The sequence below is a fragment of the Diabrotica undecimpunctata genome, chromosome 4, assembly GCF_040954645.1.
Source record: "Diabrotica undecimpunctata isolate CICGRU chromosome 4, icDiaUnde3, whole genome shotgun sequence".
NCBI classification, from domain to species: Eukaryota; Metazoa; Arthropoda; class Insecta; order Coleoptera; family Chrysomelidae; genus Diabrotica; species Diabrotica undecimpunctata.
The window spans coordinates 14,917,036-14,936,212 of NC_092806.1; the positions used below are offsets into that span (position 1 = coordinate 14,917,036).

Genomic DNA, 19,177 nt, shown 5'->3' on the forward strand with positions numbered 1-19,177 from the left:
GATGTGCAGGACGATTTAAGGGAGATTGGAGTAACGGGATGGAGAAGACAGACATCATCATCATAAGTGGCTCGACAATCCGTTGTGAATTTTGGCCTGCTCACAAAGAAGTCGTCACTCCTGTCGATTCCTGGCAACTTATCTCCATCTTCTGACCCTTAGAATCTGTAGGTCTTCTTTCACATCACCAATCCTTCGTGGTCGCCCTCTACTTCTTGTGCCCTCTGGTTTTAAAAATGTTAATCTCTTGTATTCGAGATCTGACATCCTAGCAATGTGTCCAGCCTATCTAAGTCTCTGCATTTAAACGAATTTCTCAATATCTGGATCGGTGTATAACTGATATAGATCAAAGTTGTATCTTCGATGCCTTAGCCCATTTTCATTTACGGCCCCAAAAATCTTTCTAAGAATTTTTCTCCCAAAAATACCAAGAAGTCTTTCATCATTTTGAGATAAGGTCCACGTTTCAGCCCCATATATCAAAACCAGTCTTATTAAGGCCTTGTATATATTGAGCTTTACTGTACGTTTTATATTTTTATTTTTTAAATGTTTCTGGAGACCGTCAACAGTTCTGTTTGCTATTGCTATGCGTCTTTTTATTTCGCTTGTCGTGTTTGTTAAATTTTTTACTAGCGATCCAAGATATGTGAATTCTTTGACTTGCTCAAAGGTATGGTTGTTAATTTGAATTCTCTGTTGGATATTTCGGGGGTTTTTAGAAACCAACATATATTTGGTTTTTTCCTCGTTTACCACAAGTCCTAATTCACTTGCCGCGTCCGCAAGCCTTGTAAAACACTGCACCATGTCTCTCATACTTCTGCCCACTATAACTATATCGTCAGCGAATGCGAGAATTTGCGTCGATCTATTAAAAATAGTTCCATTCATTCTAATATTTAATTGTCTGATTGCCTTTTCCAAGGCTATTTTAAAGAGGAGACACGCCAGCGTGTGCCCCTGTCTTACACCATTATTAATGTCAAAGAACGTAGAGTTTTCTACTTTAATTCTAACGCATAAGCATACGTTTTGCATTGTTAATTGGGTCAACTTAACTAACTTAGATGGGATCCCAAAGTCTATCATTGCATTATATAAGGCAGTTCTTTTCACACTGTCATAGGCTGCTTTGAAGTCGACGAAGAAATGGTATGTATCTATGTTATATTCTAGTGACTTTTCTAGAATCTACATATGTGCTTGAATTTGATGTGTAGTTGACTTTCCAGCAGTAAATCCGCATTGATCTTGACCAACAATATCCTTTGTAAAATGTTTAAATCTTTCAAACAATACATTGCCGAAGATTTTATACGCACATGCTAACAGAGTAATGCCTCTATAGTTCTTACACTCCAGTTGATCACCTTTTCTATACCACGGACATATTATTCCCTTTAGCCACTCTTCTGGTACCAATTCATTCTGCCATATAAGTACTATTACTTTATGGATTGTTGCAAAAAGTTGATCACCACCTTTTTTATACATTTCCCAGCAGATTTCATCGATTTCTGGGGCTTTATTGTCTTCGAGATTTAGGATGGCATTTGACACTTCTTCTTTTGTTGGGTCTTCACTGTGTAGTTGACGTTTCAGATGTTCGCTGAAATGTTCTGCCCATCTCTTAAGAACTGAGTTTTTATCACGTAAAATTTCACCATTAGTGTCTTTACAAATTTTTAATCCTTGTAAAACACTGCATCTTGTGTGTGCACTTGTGGTTTAAATTCTCAACGGCTATGTCTAACGTCGCAGGTTAGACAGTCCGATTTTTTTCTTTGTAGCTCTCATAACAAAAGGTTTTTTACAGGGTTGAGTAGTTAACCCAACGCCAAACCCCCTTTTCGGAGGACCATTTCACCCGCTCTCGTCAGTTCCTGACCCAACTTTCTTGCCGGGTTGGATACCGGATCTCCAGTTGGGTTGCTCGGTTTACAGGGTCACCAGCGTGAAGGAGAGAGTCGGATTTGAGTAGAAGAGGCTAATTGGAGTAAACTGGAATCAACTCCATATTTTCGTATTCTACCCCTTTATCCCCGCAGAAGACAGACACTCGACAGGAAAGGATGGTAGAATGTTTTGAGGCAGGTCAGGGCTCACGAAGAGTTGTAGCGCCAACTGATGATGACAGTCAATTATACTGCCAGATATACCAATTCTCTCGATTTCCTAGTTGTTGATCGCAATAGACTAATTGTTTTGATGCCAAATTGTATTTCTTTAATTTTGTCGATCTACATGCTGCTTTTAAATCTACGAACAGGTGAAAGATATCGGTATCAAATTCGCTGATTTTTTCTGGCGTGAGTATTACTCTGTAGAATTAATGATTAGAACATCTAATAACTGATACAAAATTAATAGATTTATTATATAATTTTCCTTTATAAAATATTTCTTTTAATTATATTATAAATTAGACTATTTTAAAGACAAGAATGCAGTTTTATCACCGACAGTGTTGTTAGTTATTACTCTTCTGTGATATCCTAGTATGAAGTGCAATCTCGACATATTTATGATGAACGTATTTCAACTTATCCTATGACAATTTCAAGATAAAGACACAATAATAACTATTTTATTCAGGATTAAAAGAACATAACTGGACGCTGAATCACTGATATTGTTATATCTTAACGATTTAATTTTGAGATCCTTACAGAGAAAAGAAGCTCCAATTTGCTGTAGTAATTATCATCATAATAATTTTAATAATGTATAACTATACGTTTTTGATTTTTTCTATGACTGCTACGAAATAGTTGAGATAAAGCTATATTTCCGATTCTTCAGATGGCAAGAACAAAACATTAAAACGATTTACATTCAAATGCACTTGTTTGTCTCATTAAACTATTTTTTAACTAATGTTTAGACCCCCTTTTATAATCTGTTCATTTTTCAGCTCTTAATGTCAATAAACAATGGAAATATGATTTTAAGAAATAAAATGCTATCTTGGTTCATGCTGGTTATAGGTTCTTTTAAAAAAAAGTGCTTTTTCACGACCCCTTCAACCAGTCTACTTACAAGCTCGTGACATAAAAAATATCAAAGGTATAAATGCTTGGAAGTATCTATAAAATATGGATCTATTGAATAAAAAGAAGTATTTAGTTTTACTTCCTCGTATATAAGTATTTACTTAATAGTAATTGAATAAAAGAACAGTAACTACTTTATTTAAAAGAGTTTACTTGGAGAAAAAAGTAACCTCTGTTATTTTCAAGTAGTTACTGAAAGTAGAAGGTTATACATAAATTTTTCCATTTCTTACTTCTTTTTAGTTGAATAAAAAGAAGACTATTCTACAATTAGTAAGTAATACCTTCATATTTGTTAAGAGATCTCAAATGAATACTTACACCAAGTAGAGTGTGCATACTTACACTAGTAGAGTCGTGGTTCTAAATATTTTTCGTTTATTATAATTATTATGGTTGACTTTATACATGTTCGTAAAAATAAACACTAGAAGAAAAGAAAAAGCATAAGTCCCAGTAAATCTAAGGTTCTATTGCGCTTTGAAAGCGAAAGTATAGACTTTTTATCAGATTATTTTTTGCCACAGCTAGATGAAACCAGAGGAGGTGCACTTTGCTCTCGACAAAGGATGGGGATTTTTCTGCGATACGTTAATGATACTGGATTTCAACCAGGTATTGCTGAAGATTTCGGCGTTCACCACCCGACAGTATGTAAAACCATCGATAATATTGCTTACAGAATTTTTGAGAAATTACATCAGTGTATAAAGTTTCCGTCTGACATGGAAGGTATGGAAGAAGCAAGGATAAAATGGGCGAATCGATTCCAAATACCTACAGTCATTGGTGCACTGGATTGTACCCATGTTCGTATTAAAAAACCTTCAGAATTTGGTGACGAATTTATTAATAGAAAAGGATTTCCCAGCATAAATGTACAAGTAACCATAGATGCGGTCACAGAAGTAACCTCTTTAGTTACGCAGGACACAAAGAGATGGGTGGCTCTCATCCTGCTTGACGTCAAAAATGCCTTTAATACGGCATCATGGGACAAAATTATGTCCAGGCTGAGAGAATTGGTTGTTAGTGAGTACCTGGTCAACGTAATTGACACATACTTTACTGACAGGTCCATAAGAGAAAAAGATACCAACATCAGTTTGTCGCAGGGCGTTCCGCAGGATTCAGTACTAGGTCCCATCCTGTGGAATGTCCTGAACGACGGGGTGTTGAGGCTACAGATGCCAAGGGGGTGCACTTTTGTAGCTTATGCCGATGATCTCGCACTGGTTGCGAAGGCGAGTCAGAAAACGGACATGGCTAATGCGGCTAACACTGCCCTGCGTCGCATTAGTAGGTGGATCAGAGGGGACGATCTACAGCTAGCGCCTCAGAAAACTGAGGTGATAGTTCTCAAAGGGAGCCGGGAAAAATCCTCTCTTCGCTTTATAGTGGAAGGTGTGGAGATTGCACCAGTTCAATCGATTAAATATCTGGGAGTCTGGTTGTCAGAAGAACTAAGGTTCAGAGTACATATCCAAACGACGGTAGAGAAGGCGGACCGAAATTTGGAGGCGTTGATACGGCTGATGCCAAACATTGGAGGCCCAGGTAGCACCAAAAGAAGGTGCTAAATGGAGTTTTCCAGTCGGTGGTAACCTACGCTGCTGTAAAAGTAGTCCAGAGATGGAAGCTCCAAGGAAACAGAACAAGAGGAAGGTCCCGTAACAGATGGATAGACGACGTAGAGAGGGATCTTAAAACCATGAATATCAAGCAGTGGCGAAGGAAAGTATCCGACAGGGCAGAATGGAAGAATTTTGTTAAGCAGGCCAAGACTCACAAAGGGTTGTAGCGCCATTAGAAGAAGAAGAAGGTAACCTACGCTGCCCCCGTGTGATGTAGCGTACTAAACACTGCGAAATACGCTAAGCTGATGGAGACTTCGCAAAGGCGAATGCTCCTCAGGGTATTTAGCGCATATAGGACAGTTTCAAATGAGGCTCTATATGTCATTGGAGCGGTGATACCGATCGTTTTGTTGTGCAAAGAGCTAGCGAGGGTAGATCCAAGGAGGATGGATGTAAATATAGATGAGAATGAGAGAGAAAGAACGATAGTATACTGGCAGAGAGAATGGGCGAATGATAGCGGAAAGGCAAGGTGGACGAAGGAGCTTATTCACGATCTGAGGCCGTGGTGGGAATGTTAGTTCAGGAAACGCTCCCGCCCACATTTTTAACTGCCAGAGATGGGCAAATGCGAGGCGAATGGGTTTCCAGCTGGATGAAAGAAACATTGTAAACATAATGTTAAGAGGAGAGAAAGAATGGAGAGAAGTACACTGTCTGATTTCTGGAGTGATCAAAAAAAAGGAGCAGGAGGACAGAGGAGGAAATTGAGCCAGGTATCTGAAATTTATGGTTAATATTATTTATTAGTTTATGGCCTAACGTCTGAAACATTTTCTGATTTACGGTAATAGGTATGATTATTTATAAATTTTTAGTTTTTTATTTTAGTTGTTCATTGAGCGGCAAGACCACCTTTCTGGAACGGTGGTTAAGGTTTTAGCCGGAACACGGATAATCCGGCCGAAAGGTGCCGTCTTTTTCCGTGACGTAGATGTCCAAAAAAGATTTCCCCCACCGTTGCCTGTCAGAATTCAGTGGATACCTTCTCAGGCTCTTACTGGAATCTGGCAATATGGCAATTAAAAAAAACCGTACAAGACACAATTTTATAAGTAAATACTTACAAGCATAAGTTAACACTTACAACTTACAAGTATATACTTAGTATTACCTTATCAGAGAAAACTTACTTTGATTTTTATTCAATAGACCCAAGTGTTACCTTAGAAGTAGTAACTTTTAAACAAAAGCTAATACTTATAAGGATAAGATATTACTTATTTATATTTGAATAAAAGTAAGTTTTCTCTGATAAGGTAATACTGGAAAAACATTCTGAAATTTAAGTATATACTTTTAAGTGTTAACTTATGCTTGTAAGTGTTTACTTATAAAATTGTCTTGAAAGGTTATTTATATCTGCAAGACAAATTTTAACAAGTTTGTAAACTTCGTTGATATTCTGTGTAGTATATCCCACGTCAGTTAAATTTTAGCGCTACAAGTAATCATGTCGTCGTCAAGTGAGGAAGAATTGCCTGTCGAGAGTGGCTGTCAAAGGCTTATATTTGTAAAAATATTGAAAAATCATATGGTCCTTCTGAATAAATCATTGGTTCCGGCAATTGTTAAAAGTAAAGAAAAGGCATGGAATGAAATAAAAGACCAATTTATTAAAGCTTCTGGTGCGAGTATTACTGTTGAGAAATTAAAAAAATTCTCAATAACATGAAAACAGATGTCCTCACCTATAGGAACGCTGACAAAACGTCCAAAGAAGAAGAAATTTAAATGAGATACTGAGGAAACGGAAAGTTTATAAACACAAAAGTTGCAACGACTTGTTCTTCTTGAACAATTAAATGTTGCCAGACTTCAAGCCCAAATGGAAAAAGTTCTCATAAAAAAATTGACAAATGTTATTCCATCTTGAATTCCTGACAAAAGTTTTGGAGCAGAAGTGGATAATAGTCGCATTATATCAGAACTACGAGAATACATGAATTTGTAATTTCCCAATATGTACTGCAATTTTTTAATGTATATGTAATTTCTAAAGAAGTACTGCAATTATTATAATTTCACATTTTTTTTCTTAATTTTGTATTAAATTTGTATTTGTAATATTTGTATTAAAAGTTTCAGTGTACTAAATAACAAAACAATAAACAGACTTTTTATATAATATATATATATATATATATATATATATATATATATATATATATATATATATATATATATATATATATATATATATTAGTATCTATGACACAAAAATTGACAATGACCTTTAAGTAAACAAATTAAGAATAAATTAACGCTAGAAAATTACAAAATGAAGTTAAATATTATTGTTAAATATTGTTTCCACTATTAGTTGACTTTTTGCAGCTCCTCTTAGACGGATGTTATCTACTTCCACTTCATTGTCGTGTACATCATGGAGGTCCTGTGGGTTTTCTAGTTCATTTTCGGTAAACTCAAAGTCATCCCGTAGATGTTTGCAAATATTATACAAAACAGCACAACAAACAATGATTTTTGTAACTTTTACAAAGACACTCTTACTTTTGACCCTAACATAGAAAATCTCTGCTTTAGCTGCCCAAATACTCTTTCAATTATCACCCTTTCTCTGGAATGAGTGATATTAATTAATTCCTCGCTTCTGTTTTGAGGGGTTTTGAATGGGCATAATAACCATGGAGCAATTCCAAGAAATAAGATAATAATTCGAATATCTCCAAGAAAGGAACAATTACCTCTAAACCTATGTAAAATTTGATAAATCGAACTTTGTTTCCAAATCCTCGAATCGTGAACACTTCCAGGCCACTGAGTGTCCACACTTTTAATCCCTTCATTTGCATCTTTTACTTACTACTTCTACATTTATGCTAGGATATTCTTTTCTAATAAATTCGTCACCAAATTCTGAAGGTTTTTTAATACGAACATGGATACAATCCAGTGCACCAGATACAAATACCAATGACTGTAGGTATTTGGAATCGATTTGCCCATTTTATTCTTGCTTCTTCCATACCTTCCATGTCAGAAGGAAACTTTATCCACTGATGTGATTTCTCAAAAATTCTGACAGCAACATTATCTATGGTTTTACATACCGTCGTATGGTGAACATCGAAATCTTCAGCAATACCTGGTTGAAATCCAGTATCACTAACGTATCGCAAAAAAATCTCCACCCTTTCTCGAGAGCAAAGTACACCTCGTCTGCTTTCATCTAGCTGTGGCAAAAAATAATCTGATAGAAAGTTATGCTTCTTCTTTACAGGTAGTGTTTGTTTTTACGAACATATATAAAGTCAACCATAATTATAACAAACGAAAAATATTTAGAACCACCGCTCTACTAGTGTAAGTATGCACACTCTACTGGCGAACACATTTTCAGTAACTACTTGAAAATAACAGAGATTACTTTTTGGTCCAAGTAAATTCTTTTAAATAAAGTAGTTACTGTTCTTTTATTCAATTACTATTAAGTAAATACTGAAATACTAGGAAGTAAAAGCAAATACTTCTTTTTATTCAATAGACCCACCGTTTTAAAGTTTTTTTAATATCTTAAAATTGAAGCCTCAAAGAATCGATTGTGATTTGCTTATACCTTTAGAGTCACTGTTTGGGCAAGTACAATTCTTGTTTAAATAATTGTTCTTCGAAAACAAAGCGAAATCCGCTGTACATCTTCACGGGTTTGTCTTAAACTATTTTCTCATTTACCTTTTAGAACTTTCAAAAATCTGTATAAGATGTTTACGTGAAATCCATGTTTTTGTCAGAGATAGACTTGGGGTAAAAGCGATATCAAAAGCGAAGCAATCACGATAGTGTCTACAATACCGAAGGCATCGTATCAATAGCATAAAATGTATCAAAATACATTGCAATTATTAGTTAGATATCACTTAAAAATTTATTTTCAAATTTGCTACAAAACACAAACAAAAATTATAAAATATCCTTTTGATCCTTTAAATTTGTCTGTGTGTTTAGTACTGTTAGAATAAAAAACTGATAATTGAATAAAAAGGCACTTCAAATCAAAATATCGTAATAAGTAAATTACATATGTCGACAGCAAAAGAATCAATTATACGCAAACAAAAATTGGCTAGTCGTGAGCGTACAAATACTGAGTGAGGAGAGGATCCATGTAAAAGTTATTTTTAGCTTAGAGTTCCAGTGTTTTGAATACGACAGCACGCGACTATTTACTAAAACATCCTTAAGTTCAGTGGGCTTTACATTCATTAAAATATTAGATAAAACCATTACAATTCGGGAGTAGCTTGAGAATTCGCATTCAGTTCACTTCCGTGTGTTGTTTTCGCTGATTCTAGTGAATCTAAATTAGATGTTAAATATTAATATTAGTTTTAGTCAGTATACAGTGTTTTAAAAAAGGCCTTCTAAATGGTAAAGCACCTCAATAAGATGTGTTTAAGACTAAGGTTAATGTGCATAGATTGTACAGGTACGTATTTCTAAAGACATTGAAACAATTCGTCTGGCTAATAATTTGTCTAACAATACGTCCAGACGGTATAATTATGTGTGCCATGAGAAGTTTTAAAAATAGTATTTCGGTTATTTTTATTTTCAAGCAAGATATCATCTCGGAAGATAACAGTCGCTTCGGTACTAAAGTACATTGTTTAGAATGTGTACATAGTGTTTAAGTTATTAGAGAAAGTACACGGAAGGTGATTATTTTTGCTAAATTTTCATTCACGAGAACTTTTATTTAATACAGTCATTATGTCTATATATTTAGTTCAGTGCTCAACAAACTGGGGCGAACATATTTACCAAATTAGAATAAACCTATTAACAAATATATTTTAATACTACTACTAATTCGTTCTTTCTATTTTTTTTTTATTTTTTTTTATTCAATGCATAGAAATTGTTATACTCCGTATGAAATTTATTAATAACACAGTTTTCATGACACAGCTCGTAATCCCCGACGTAATGTTATAAATAAGTAACGAACAATTTCAAAATTGTTTGAAATTTTCCTGTTACAAGTGTTGCAATAATTTCAATAAACCAATACTGTGGATACCTACATAATATGTTTATGGATAAAATATTATTATTAAGAGAATCGTTCCATTCTATGGCTCTAGAGCTTAACTCGAGACGTGTGGCCTTCCTTATTTCTTGCGTCTTCAACCACATCATCCTCAGGACCCTTAAGCTAGCGGGGACACATAAGCGGAATCCAATTTAACCTACGTAATATTGTTTCACCCATTTTTCACTAATTTATTACCACCCTAATAATTTTTCACCACCAAACCAACCTTAAGGGGAGCGATTCTGCTGGCTTAAGATTCAAGCTAGCAGAATTCAAAAAAGAAACTTTTGGTTAATGGCATATTTTTTCACCCTTTTTTCACTAATTTATTACCATCCTAATAATTTTTCACCACCAAACCACCCTTAATGGGAGGGATTCTGCTGGCTTAAGGTTCAAGCTAGCAGAATAATAAAATAAAAAATCTTTTTGTTGATGGCATATTTTTTCACCAATTTTTCACTAATTTATTACCACCCTACTAATTTTTCACCACCAAACCAATCTTAAGGGGAGCGATTCTGCTGGCTTAAGGTTCAAGCTAGCAGAATTCAAAAAAAAAACTTTTTGTTGATGGCATATTTTTTCACCAATTTTTCACTAATTTATTACCACCCTAATAATTTTTCACCACCAAACCACCCTTAATGGGAGTGATTCTGCTGGCTTAAGGTTTAAGCTAGCAGAATTCAAAAAAAAAACTTTTTGTTGATGGCATATTTTTTCACCCATTTTTTACTAATTTATTACCACCCTAATAATTTTTCACCACCAAACCCCCCTTAATGGGAGCGATTCTGCTGGCTTAAGGTTCAAGCTAGCAGAATTCAAAAAAAAAACTTTTTGTTGATGACATATTTTTTCACCAATTTTTCACTAATTTATTACCACCCTAATAATTTTTCACCACCGAACCACCCTTAATGGGAGCGGTTCTTCTGGCTTAAGGTTCAAGATGGCAGAATTCAAAAAAAAAACTTTTTGTTGATAGCATATTTTTTCACCCATTTTTCACTAATTTATTACCACCCTAATATTGTTTCACCATTAAACCACCCTTAAGGGGAGCCATTCTGCTGGCTTGCGGTTCAAGCTAGCAGAAGTTAAAAAACATATTTATAATATACCACAGTGTTTTGCTAGGTTTTTACGAATTTATTACCATCCTAGTAATTTTTCACCCTTTAACTACCCCTTGTGAAAAGTCAATAATTGTGTTAGATTAAAATTTAAGGAGAAATTTTTTTTTTTCAAATTTACTGTCCACTACTTATAACCGAAATAAAAAAGTGTTTTGTTAAGTTTATACTAAACTTTGACCATCCTGATAATTTTGCTCCCATAAACCTATTCGAAAACTTTCCTACTAGCTGAAAGTAGGAGATTTAGGTGTGAAAGTTTTCACACCTAAACTACCCCTTGTGATAAGTCAATAATTCTGTTAGGTTAAAATTTAACGTGAAAAAAATCTTTTTTTACAATTTCACTATCCTCTACTTATAACTGACATAAAAAAGTATTTTTACCCTGATAAGTTTCCATCTCTAAACCAATCTTATTTGGAAACATTCCTGCTAGCTTAATATTCGAGCCAGCGTAATTAAAAATTAAAATTATTTATGATATACCACAGTGTTTTGCTAAGTTTTTACGAATTTATTACCAACTTAGTAATTTTTTATCCCTCGACTAACCCTTAGTGGAAGTCAATAGTTCTGCTACGTTTAAATTAAAGGTGAAAAAGTTTTGTTTTATAATTTTACTAAATACTATTTATAAATAAAATAAGAAACTCTCTGGTTAGTTTTTACTAAATATTAACCAACTTCACCAATTCCACCATCTACACATTTACGCTGATTGAATGCAAAGCACATCTTTTCGGAAATATGAGGTACTACAGTATTATGCTAGATTTGTACTAAGACATTACCATCCTAGTAATTTTTCACCCTTCAACTACCCTCTATGAGGAGTCAATAATTCTACTACGTTAAAATTTAAGGTGATAAAAAATCTATTTTTATAATTTTACTGTATTCTACTTGTAATTGAAAATATAAATTGCTTGCCTGGTTTTTACTAAATTTGATCCACCCTTATAATTTTTGACCCCCTAAGCCTCAGTTAATGGGAAACATTCAAAAAGATACACATTGACGCTAGGTGAATAAAAAATCTTTTTGTAAACACAAGAGTGCTCTGCTAGAATTTTACTATATTTTTACCAGCCTAGTCATGTTTTTCTCAACTACCTTAATTGAAAAACATTTTCAAATGTTAACTAATATTTATTTTTTCAATGTTTAAATATTAAAAATATGAAAACACTTTATTCCAAAAACTATAAATTTTACCTGTTTTAAAAAATTGACTCTGATTCGAGTTGTATTACATGGCTAAGCGAAATCGAATCGTTAGTCCCTTTTATGAATATAAAATAACTGAAATTAAGTTGAGTTTTAGTAAATACAATGGAATTTTTATATTTCACAGAATAAATTAACAGGTAAGAAATATTCAAATTGAAATAATTTTATTACCTCTATTACATTATTTATCTGATTGTAAAGGAGGGTCGTCGGGACCGTGCCGCACCTATTGTTAAAAGATTTGCATTCATTAGGTAGATGAAAATTTGAAAAATTATTTAGGTATTTAATATTTTAATATTATTTAAATAAGAAGAGTATTAACGATTGGTCAAAACATAATTTTAAGATTAGGTGTATAACATAAAGAATTTATATTGGAAAACATTTTAGGATATAAATATTTTAAGTAGGTATATTCAAATGAGACCGAAATTACCGGTTGGTTAGAACAGCTGATATAGATTATTTGCGTAGTAAAATAAATTTATATTAGCAGCATTTTAAAAATTTAAAGATATTTGTATTTTACTTCTTTGTCGATTTTTCATTCATTGTCAGTTGAATATAGGAAAAAATTAAAGGTTATTACAAAAAAATATTAACTTATTTATTTTGTTTATGGAAATGTTTGAAAGAATCGCCCACGGAGAGATCTGGTTTCTCGGCACAATCCACACACTCATAAATTGGGTTTTTTCTTATTGTTAGGATAGGACATACTCTGCATCTTTTCGTTTTCGTTTCGCGTTTGTCCGATTTATTAGCAATTATTTATAGGTAAATGTTCGCGTGCGATATTCCGTCTTTCTTTGCTTTTTTATAAATTAATTTACGAATTAATTCTAACCTTGATATCGTCTTTTATGTCTTTTGTTTAGTATATTGTTTAAAACTAAGTCTAACTTTCCACGGTACCATCGATTCATCTAGCGATATTTCTTTTGCTGGATAACGCAGAGCAGTCATTTTATTATTAAAAAGTCTATAACTGTTCTTATTCTATAAAACCGATCTTCAGAAATAACATTCGGTCCCATTGGATTATGGATGAAGATTAAGCACCTTAAAATTATAAGAAAAAGATCTCTTCCGATGTTCTGCAAAAAAGATTTTAAGTTGAATAGTGGATCTGTTTTCCAATAACCCTCCAATCTTGAAATCCGTATGTGTCAGTGTGGAAGATAATTCCCATAAATACTAGAAATTCAAATAAGGAAAGTAGTTTACATCTTTAAATGCAGGAATTTACACAAACACCAACTTCACCAACTTTTTTATATGCTAAAAATTGCAATATTGTTGTTTTGTACAATGCCTATTTTTTAACAAAATTTTACAACTTAAAAAGGGATCATTCCCGTGAGTTGGCTGTATATCATATAGTTAAAAAACTCGAACATTGAAGTAAAACATTGTTGTGATTGGTATATTTAATTAAATTTAAAAAATCCTAAAGGGTTTAAGTTCAAAATGTTTTCGGACTTATCAGTCCATCTTCAGTGAAATTTGTAGTACTTTTAGTAAGTAATTAATAAGTAATAGGTAAGTAGTAATTTTTAATTAAATATACCAATTATTACAACAGAAGTGTTTTTCACACACACACACTCGCACACACACACCGTGTAAATGTATTAAAGTATTTTCGAAAAAACAAATTATTTAATTTTTGTTAAAGGGGTAGTAAGGGGTGAAAAATTACTAAAGTTGTAATAAATTCGTAAAAACCTAGCAGAACACTGTGGTATATCATAAATATTTTTTTTAATTATGCTAGCTTGAACCGTAAGCCAGCAGAATCGCTCCCCTTAAGGGTGGTTTGATGGTGAAAAAATATTAGGGTGGTAATAAATTAGTGAAAAATGGGTAAAAAAATATGCCATCAACAAAAAGTTTTTTTTTTTGAATTCTGCCAGCTTAAACCTTAAGCCAGCAGAATCGCTCCCATTAAGGGTGGTTTGGTGGTGAAAAATTATTAGGGTGGTAATAAATTAGTGAAAAATTAGTGAAAAAATATGCCATCAACAAAAAGTTTTTTTTCTGAATTCTGCTAGCTTGAACCTTAAGCCAGCAGAATCGTTCCCATTAAGGGTGGTTCGGTGGTGAAAAATTATTAGGGTGGTAATAAATTAGTGAAAAATGGGTGAAAATATATGCCATCAACAAAAAGTTTTTTTTTTGAATTCTGCTAGATTAAACCTTAAGCCAGCAGAATCGCTCCCATTAAGGGTGGTTTGGTGGTGAAACATTATTAGGGTGGTAATAAATTAGTGAAAAATTGGTGAAAAAATATGCCATTAACAAAAAGTTTTTTTTTTTTAATTCTGCTAGCTTGAACCTTAAGCCAGCAGAATCGCTCCCCTTAAGGTTGGTTTGGTGGTGAAAAATTATTAGGGTGGTAATAAATTAGTGAAAAATTGGTGAAAAAGTATTACGTAGGTTAAATTGGATTCCGCTCATGTGTCCCCGCTAGCTTAAGGGACCTATCATCCTCCCAGCCCTTTTTCGGTCTTTTAATAGGTCTTTTCCTCTGCACTCTTACATTCAACAGTTTTTTGGAAACCTGTCTTCAGGTTATTCTGCTGATTTTTTAAATGCCAACTTCCTCTGTTTATATAAAATTTCTGACGTTCCAGAATTTACTAGAAATTTCAGGATTTTTCGATATCATCTTGAATATTCTAGAATTTTAATACTTCCTATTTTTCGTCAAGAAACTTATTCTATGTGGGATAAATAGTTCTCTTTCGAAAGAAGTTCTACCAGTTCTCATCCATGTCGAGCCTGGCCTAGGCTTTATCGCTTTGAAGTTTCAAATTTTTACGAGCAAAATCGTAGACTTTTTTCAATTTTTCTTTCAAATTTTCGATGTACGTCAAGAATGAACGTTCTTCTTCGCAGAGAGGCAAAATATTCCAAAAATAAGATCTTGAGGAAGCTACAGTTCTCTTCTACATAATACGTCTGCTACTGTAGTCGTTTCTTGGTTAGGAAGGGGTACAATTTAAGGCCATTTTGAAAAATAATCCATTGTGACCATTAAGTTGTTTCCTCTCTGTCATCGAAAGTCAACCGAGAATATCCACTGCAAGTCGTTCAAAAGGCTCTCCGGAAAGATATTGTGCCATTTTACCACGACTTTTCGAGGAACTATTTTACCGTTACATAAATCGTATTTATTACACCAATATTCTACATCTCGACGACAGTTGATTTAGTAAAATCTGTCTCGAACTCTGGCAAGTGTTATTTATATTCCAAAATGTCCTCCAGAAAGGCTGCTGTATGTACTCCATCTGGACTTTCCCATTTCTGATATAACAGGCAATTTTAAAGATAGGTACACAGATTCCCATTGAGCCCGGTACGCCACTATGTTTGGATATTTCCTGCCAAATAGGTGAGCCATTTCGTATGACTTAAGTCATTATATTTCGTTTGATTCTTTTTCAGGATGTCCAAGGAAAGTTTGATGATTACTTCCTTCCTTCCTAACTATTGTCATCTGGAGATTTACTTTTTCGATTATTTTATTTTTTCTTCAAGCTGACACTGACTTTGAAAGTGTAACTGCTCTTGCAAAATTGACACTTGTTCTCTTAACTTTTCTATTTCACTTTTATCAATCGCTAGTTGCTCCTTGCTCCTGCTAGTAGATGCTACGTGTTCTCCGTATTATTTTATGGGTTGGAGGCTTGGACTTTAAAGAAAGATGTTTCGGACAGATTGGAAGCCTTCGAGTTATGGGCCTACAGAAGGATATTAAGAATAAGTTGGGTGGATAGAGTCACGAATGTCGAGGTGTTGAGAAGAATGGGAAAAGATAAAGAGGTTTTAAATACAATTAAAGTCAAAAAACTGCAATATCTGGGTCATGTCATGAGGGGCGAGCGTTATAACTTGTTGCAATTAATAATGCAAGGAAGAATACAGAAGGAGTAGAAGGAGTCGCGGAAGAAGACGCACCTCCTGGTTGAATAATTTGAGAGCTTGGTTTAACTGCACTTCTGCTGACCTCTTTAGAGCAGCGGCGTCGAAAGTGCGAATTGCCATGTTGGTTGCCAACCTTCTTAGAGGAGATGGCACGTGAAGAAGAAGAAGTTGCTTCTTCAAATGAGCAACTTCAGATTCCAGAGTATCTTTTTCCTTTATGCGGTCAGTTGTGGGATCTCAATCTCTTGAGACCTATATCTACTATTATTTCTACTAGGACTAGGTGACGGTCTTCTGAAAGTCTTTTCTGAAAGAGAGTTTTTTTGTTGAATATTTTGCAGTATGCAGTAGCGCACCTAGAATTTGCCTTTTATGATATTACCTCCATTTTGAGTCCTTAAAATGTGTAAGTAACAGTGTCGGAATAGGGTCCTGGGGGGGGGTAACCCCCCAAAACCCCCCCCTCCCTCGGTGCGCCACTGGCAGTAGGCTTAAAATTTAGGATGAAATAGTTGTTATACAACAGTATGCTGACAAACTGAAATATTCTGGAAACTTTAGTTGGACCTTCCGAATTTGAATTTGTATCAGTTCGAGTTGTCTGACAAGGCAGTAATGCCGAAATAACCCTTATAAAACTTACTAATACTGATTCAAACGCGGAAAGTTACCTCTCATTTTTTTATTGTTGACGGATCGTAGATAGCTGTTAGGTCAACTAGTGCGACTCCAGCTACTTGCTTGTACTCGGAATCCTTCTCTATATAAACTCTCTGATGCTCAATACTCAAAATTTGTTTAGAGCTCAATGCCTCTTGGATATGGTTTGAGATCATCCTTTCATATAATTTAAATAAGTGGGCACAGCAGTGAGATTAGTCGATAGTTATTTGGTATTTCATGATCTATTCCTGGTTTGAGTAGAGCTATTGCTTTTGCCTTATGCCATAGTTGAGTTCTAGGGCCAAAATATTTAATCTGCTCTGTAAATATGTCGTGTACACTCGGTGAGTTGTCGTTTTTCATGCATTGTATGCCTTCGTTTAATCCTATTACTTTAACCGTGTGGCAGTAGTTAGGTTCATTTTAGAGTTGTTTATTTTTTGAATATTTTTTTGTTTAGTTCCTTTATCATATTTCATGGTATTCTTCTCTTTCTCTGTAATGTCTCTTTCCATTTGCCTTTCTAGCTTCGCTTGATAATCTTTTTCGAAGAGGCTTCTGTATTCTTTCATTAGTATTTCCATTTCCTATGTAACACTGGATATATCTATATTGTTGTCGTAAGTCTCACCAGTATCTTGGTATGTTTCCTAAATCTATCTATGTTTATTTTTATTTGACATCTGGGTGTCTGTGGCAGTGTCATACCCAGGTATTTAGCCGTGTTGGCATAAGGAATTATATGTTGGTGTGGTTAAAGGAATAACCACATCATCTTGTCGAACAACTTCTGGGAGAGATTCATCTATGTTTACTATATATGGTTGGAAAACACTTTCGAGATATTTACAAATACTAATGCTTTTTGTTCGTTGTTTTTGGCCCAACCTCCTTGTTTATTTCTTATAGGAGGCATTTGCATAATTGGTCTCTTTAAATTCTTGGTAGTCTTCCATAGCGAGTATTCAGTTCTAGAATCATTTGTCAAATTTCAAGTCAAGTTAGTTTACTTTTGTTCTATCTTGTTGTGCTCTGCTTAGTTGCCATTTTTTTCTTGCTTTTCTTTTTTCATAGACTAAATCCAAGAATTCCTTAGGGTAGTTGTTTCCTTTCAATCTTCTTAGTAGTTCAGGAGGGGTATTTTCCCATGCCGCTTGTTGAATGTCGGTATTAAATTGTTCCACCTCGGCGTCCAAGTGTTTTTTGGTTTTCAATGGGACTGCCAAATCAATTATTTCTTCTAGTGTAATTCTAAGGCTGTCCCAGTCCGTTTTATTGTTGACCAACACAGGGTTGTAAGGCTTTTGAATGATATTTTCACTAATAGTTAATATAATGGGAGTATGATCCAAGTTGACTTTCAAGTTCTCTTCTATTTTTATGTAGCTGCTCGATACGTTCTTAATTATGTAAAAGTCTATTAAATCAGGAATTTTCATAAGATCTGTAGTTCAATACGTAGGCTCTGTTGTTATGAGTCTTGAACCCCATTGTGTGTGTTTCGCATCAAAATCTCCTCCCATGATGAAACGATCACCCGCGAATTCAAAAAGTGTAGTATATTTTTTAGCTTTGATATTGTATTTTGGGGAACTGTATTGACCAATAACTGCCAGGTCATAGTTGTTGGTCCTAACGTTTACAACCGTTGCCTGAATATCTTCCGCTTCAATTGGGATGGCTCCTTTATTGCCATATTCTAGAGCAGTCAATCTTTCCTCAATGATTTTAAATAACCTTTCCTGATTAGTCAGTTTTTCCATAATCACTTGAAGGCTAGTTTCTATAGTCAAGTTTGGTTGATTATTAGGTTCTGTTTCTCTTTTAGTCTTAGTACCTTTAGCAGTCTGTCTACATGTCATATTAGCGGTTACTATTGAGGACTTTGTATTTTGGTTTCTCTCGGAAACTTTTATCTATTTATATAAGGAGTTTTTTACAGCTGGTGCCCTTTCTCGCATCCTTATTTCGAGTGTTTTATGTCGAAGCAATCTTCAGTATTTAAATTTCTGGCGTTTTTTTATCATTTTTGGCCATCTATTTTCAAGCATTCTTCGCAGGTATCCATAGCAGTTTAGTCTTTTGGCTTAATTCAATTATTGTGGTCTAGCTAGACCAATTTCCATTTCTCTTCGAATATCTTCGTTTCTCATCCTATCAAGTCTAGTGAGCCGAGAATATCGTCTCCAATAGTTGATTTTTGATTTATTTCCGGCACCGTTCAACTTAATACATTCTATTATTTATTTTTTTAATACTTCACAATAGTCCGCGTATCTGTATAGTGGCTGATGCTGCTTGGCCAATCCTGGAATGTATTTTTTCGTTACTTCCTGCTTTTGGTGTTATTTGCACTTCACACCAAATATTTGAAGATTTCAGTTGATTATTTTATAGCTCCTGTTTCAACTCGTAGGCTTTCTGTTTCCTAGATACCTGGATATTTTTGGG

General features: G+C 34.2%; 1 protein-coding gene across 6 annotated transcripts in view; it reads left to right on the top strand.

Annotated features, from left to right (window-relative positions):
• Positions 1 to 19,177, top strand: part of Spn (protein phosphatase 1 regulatory subunit spinophilin) — a 96,550-nt gene that overhangs the window by 21,988 nt on the left and 55,385 nt on the right. The window contains exon 1 of one of the 6 annotated variants that reach the window (XM_072528993.1): positions 8,910 to 9,146. The exons of the other annotated variants lie outside the window; for them this stretch is intronic. Within the exon in view, the coding sequence (XP_072385094.1) occupies positions 9,086 to 9,146 (61 nt within the window). The 5' untranslated portion in view covers positions 8,910 to 9,085. Of the gene's footprint in view, positions 1 to 8,909; positions 9,147 to 19,177 lie in introns of those variants that run through there. 6 annotated transcript variants of the gene reach the window in all.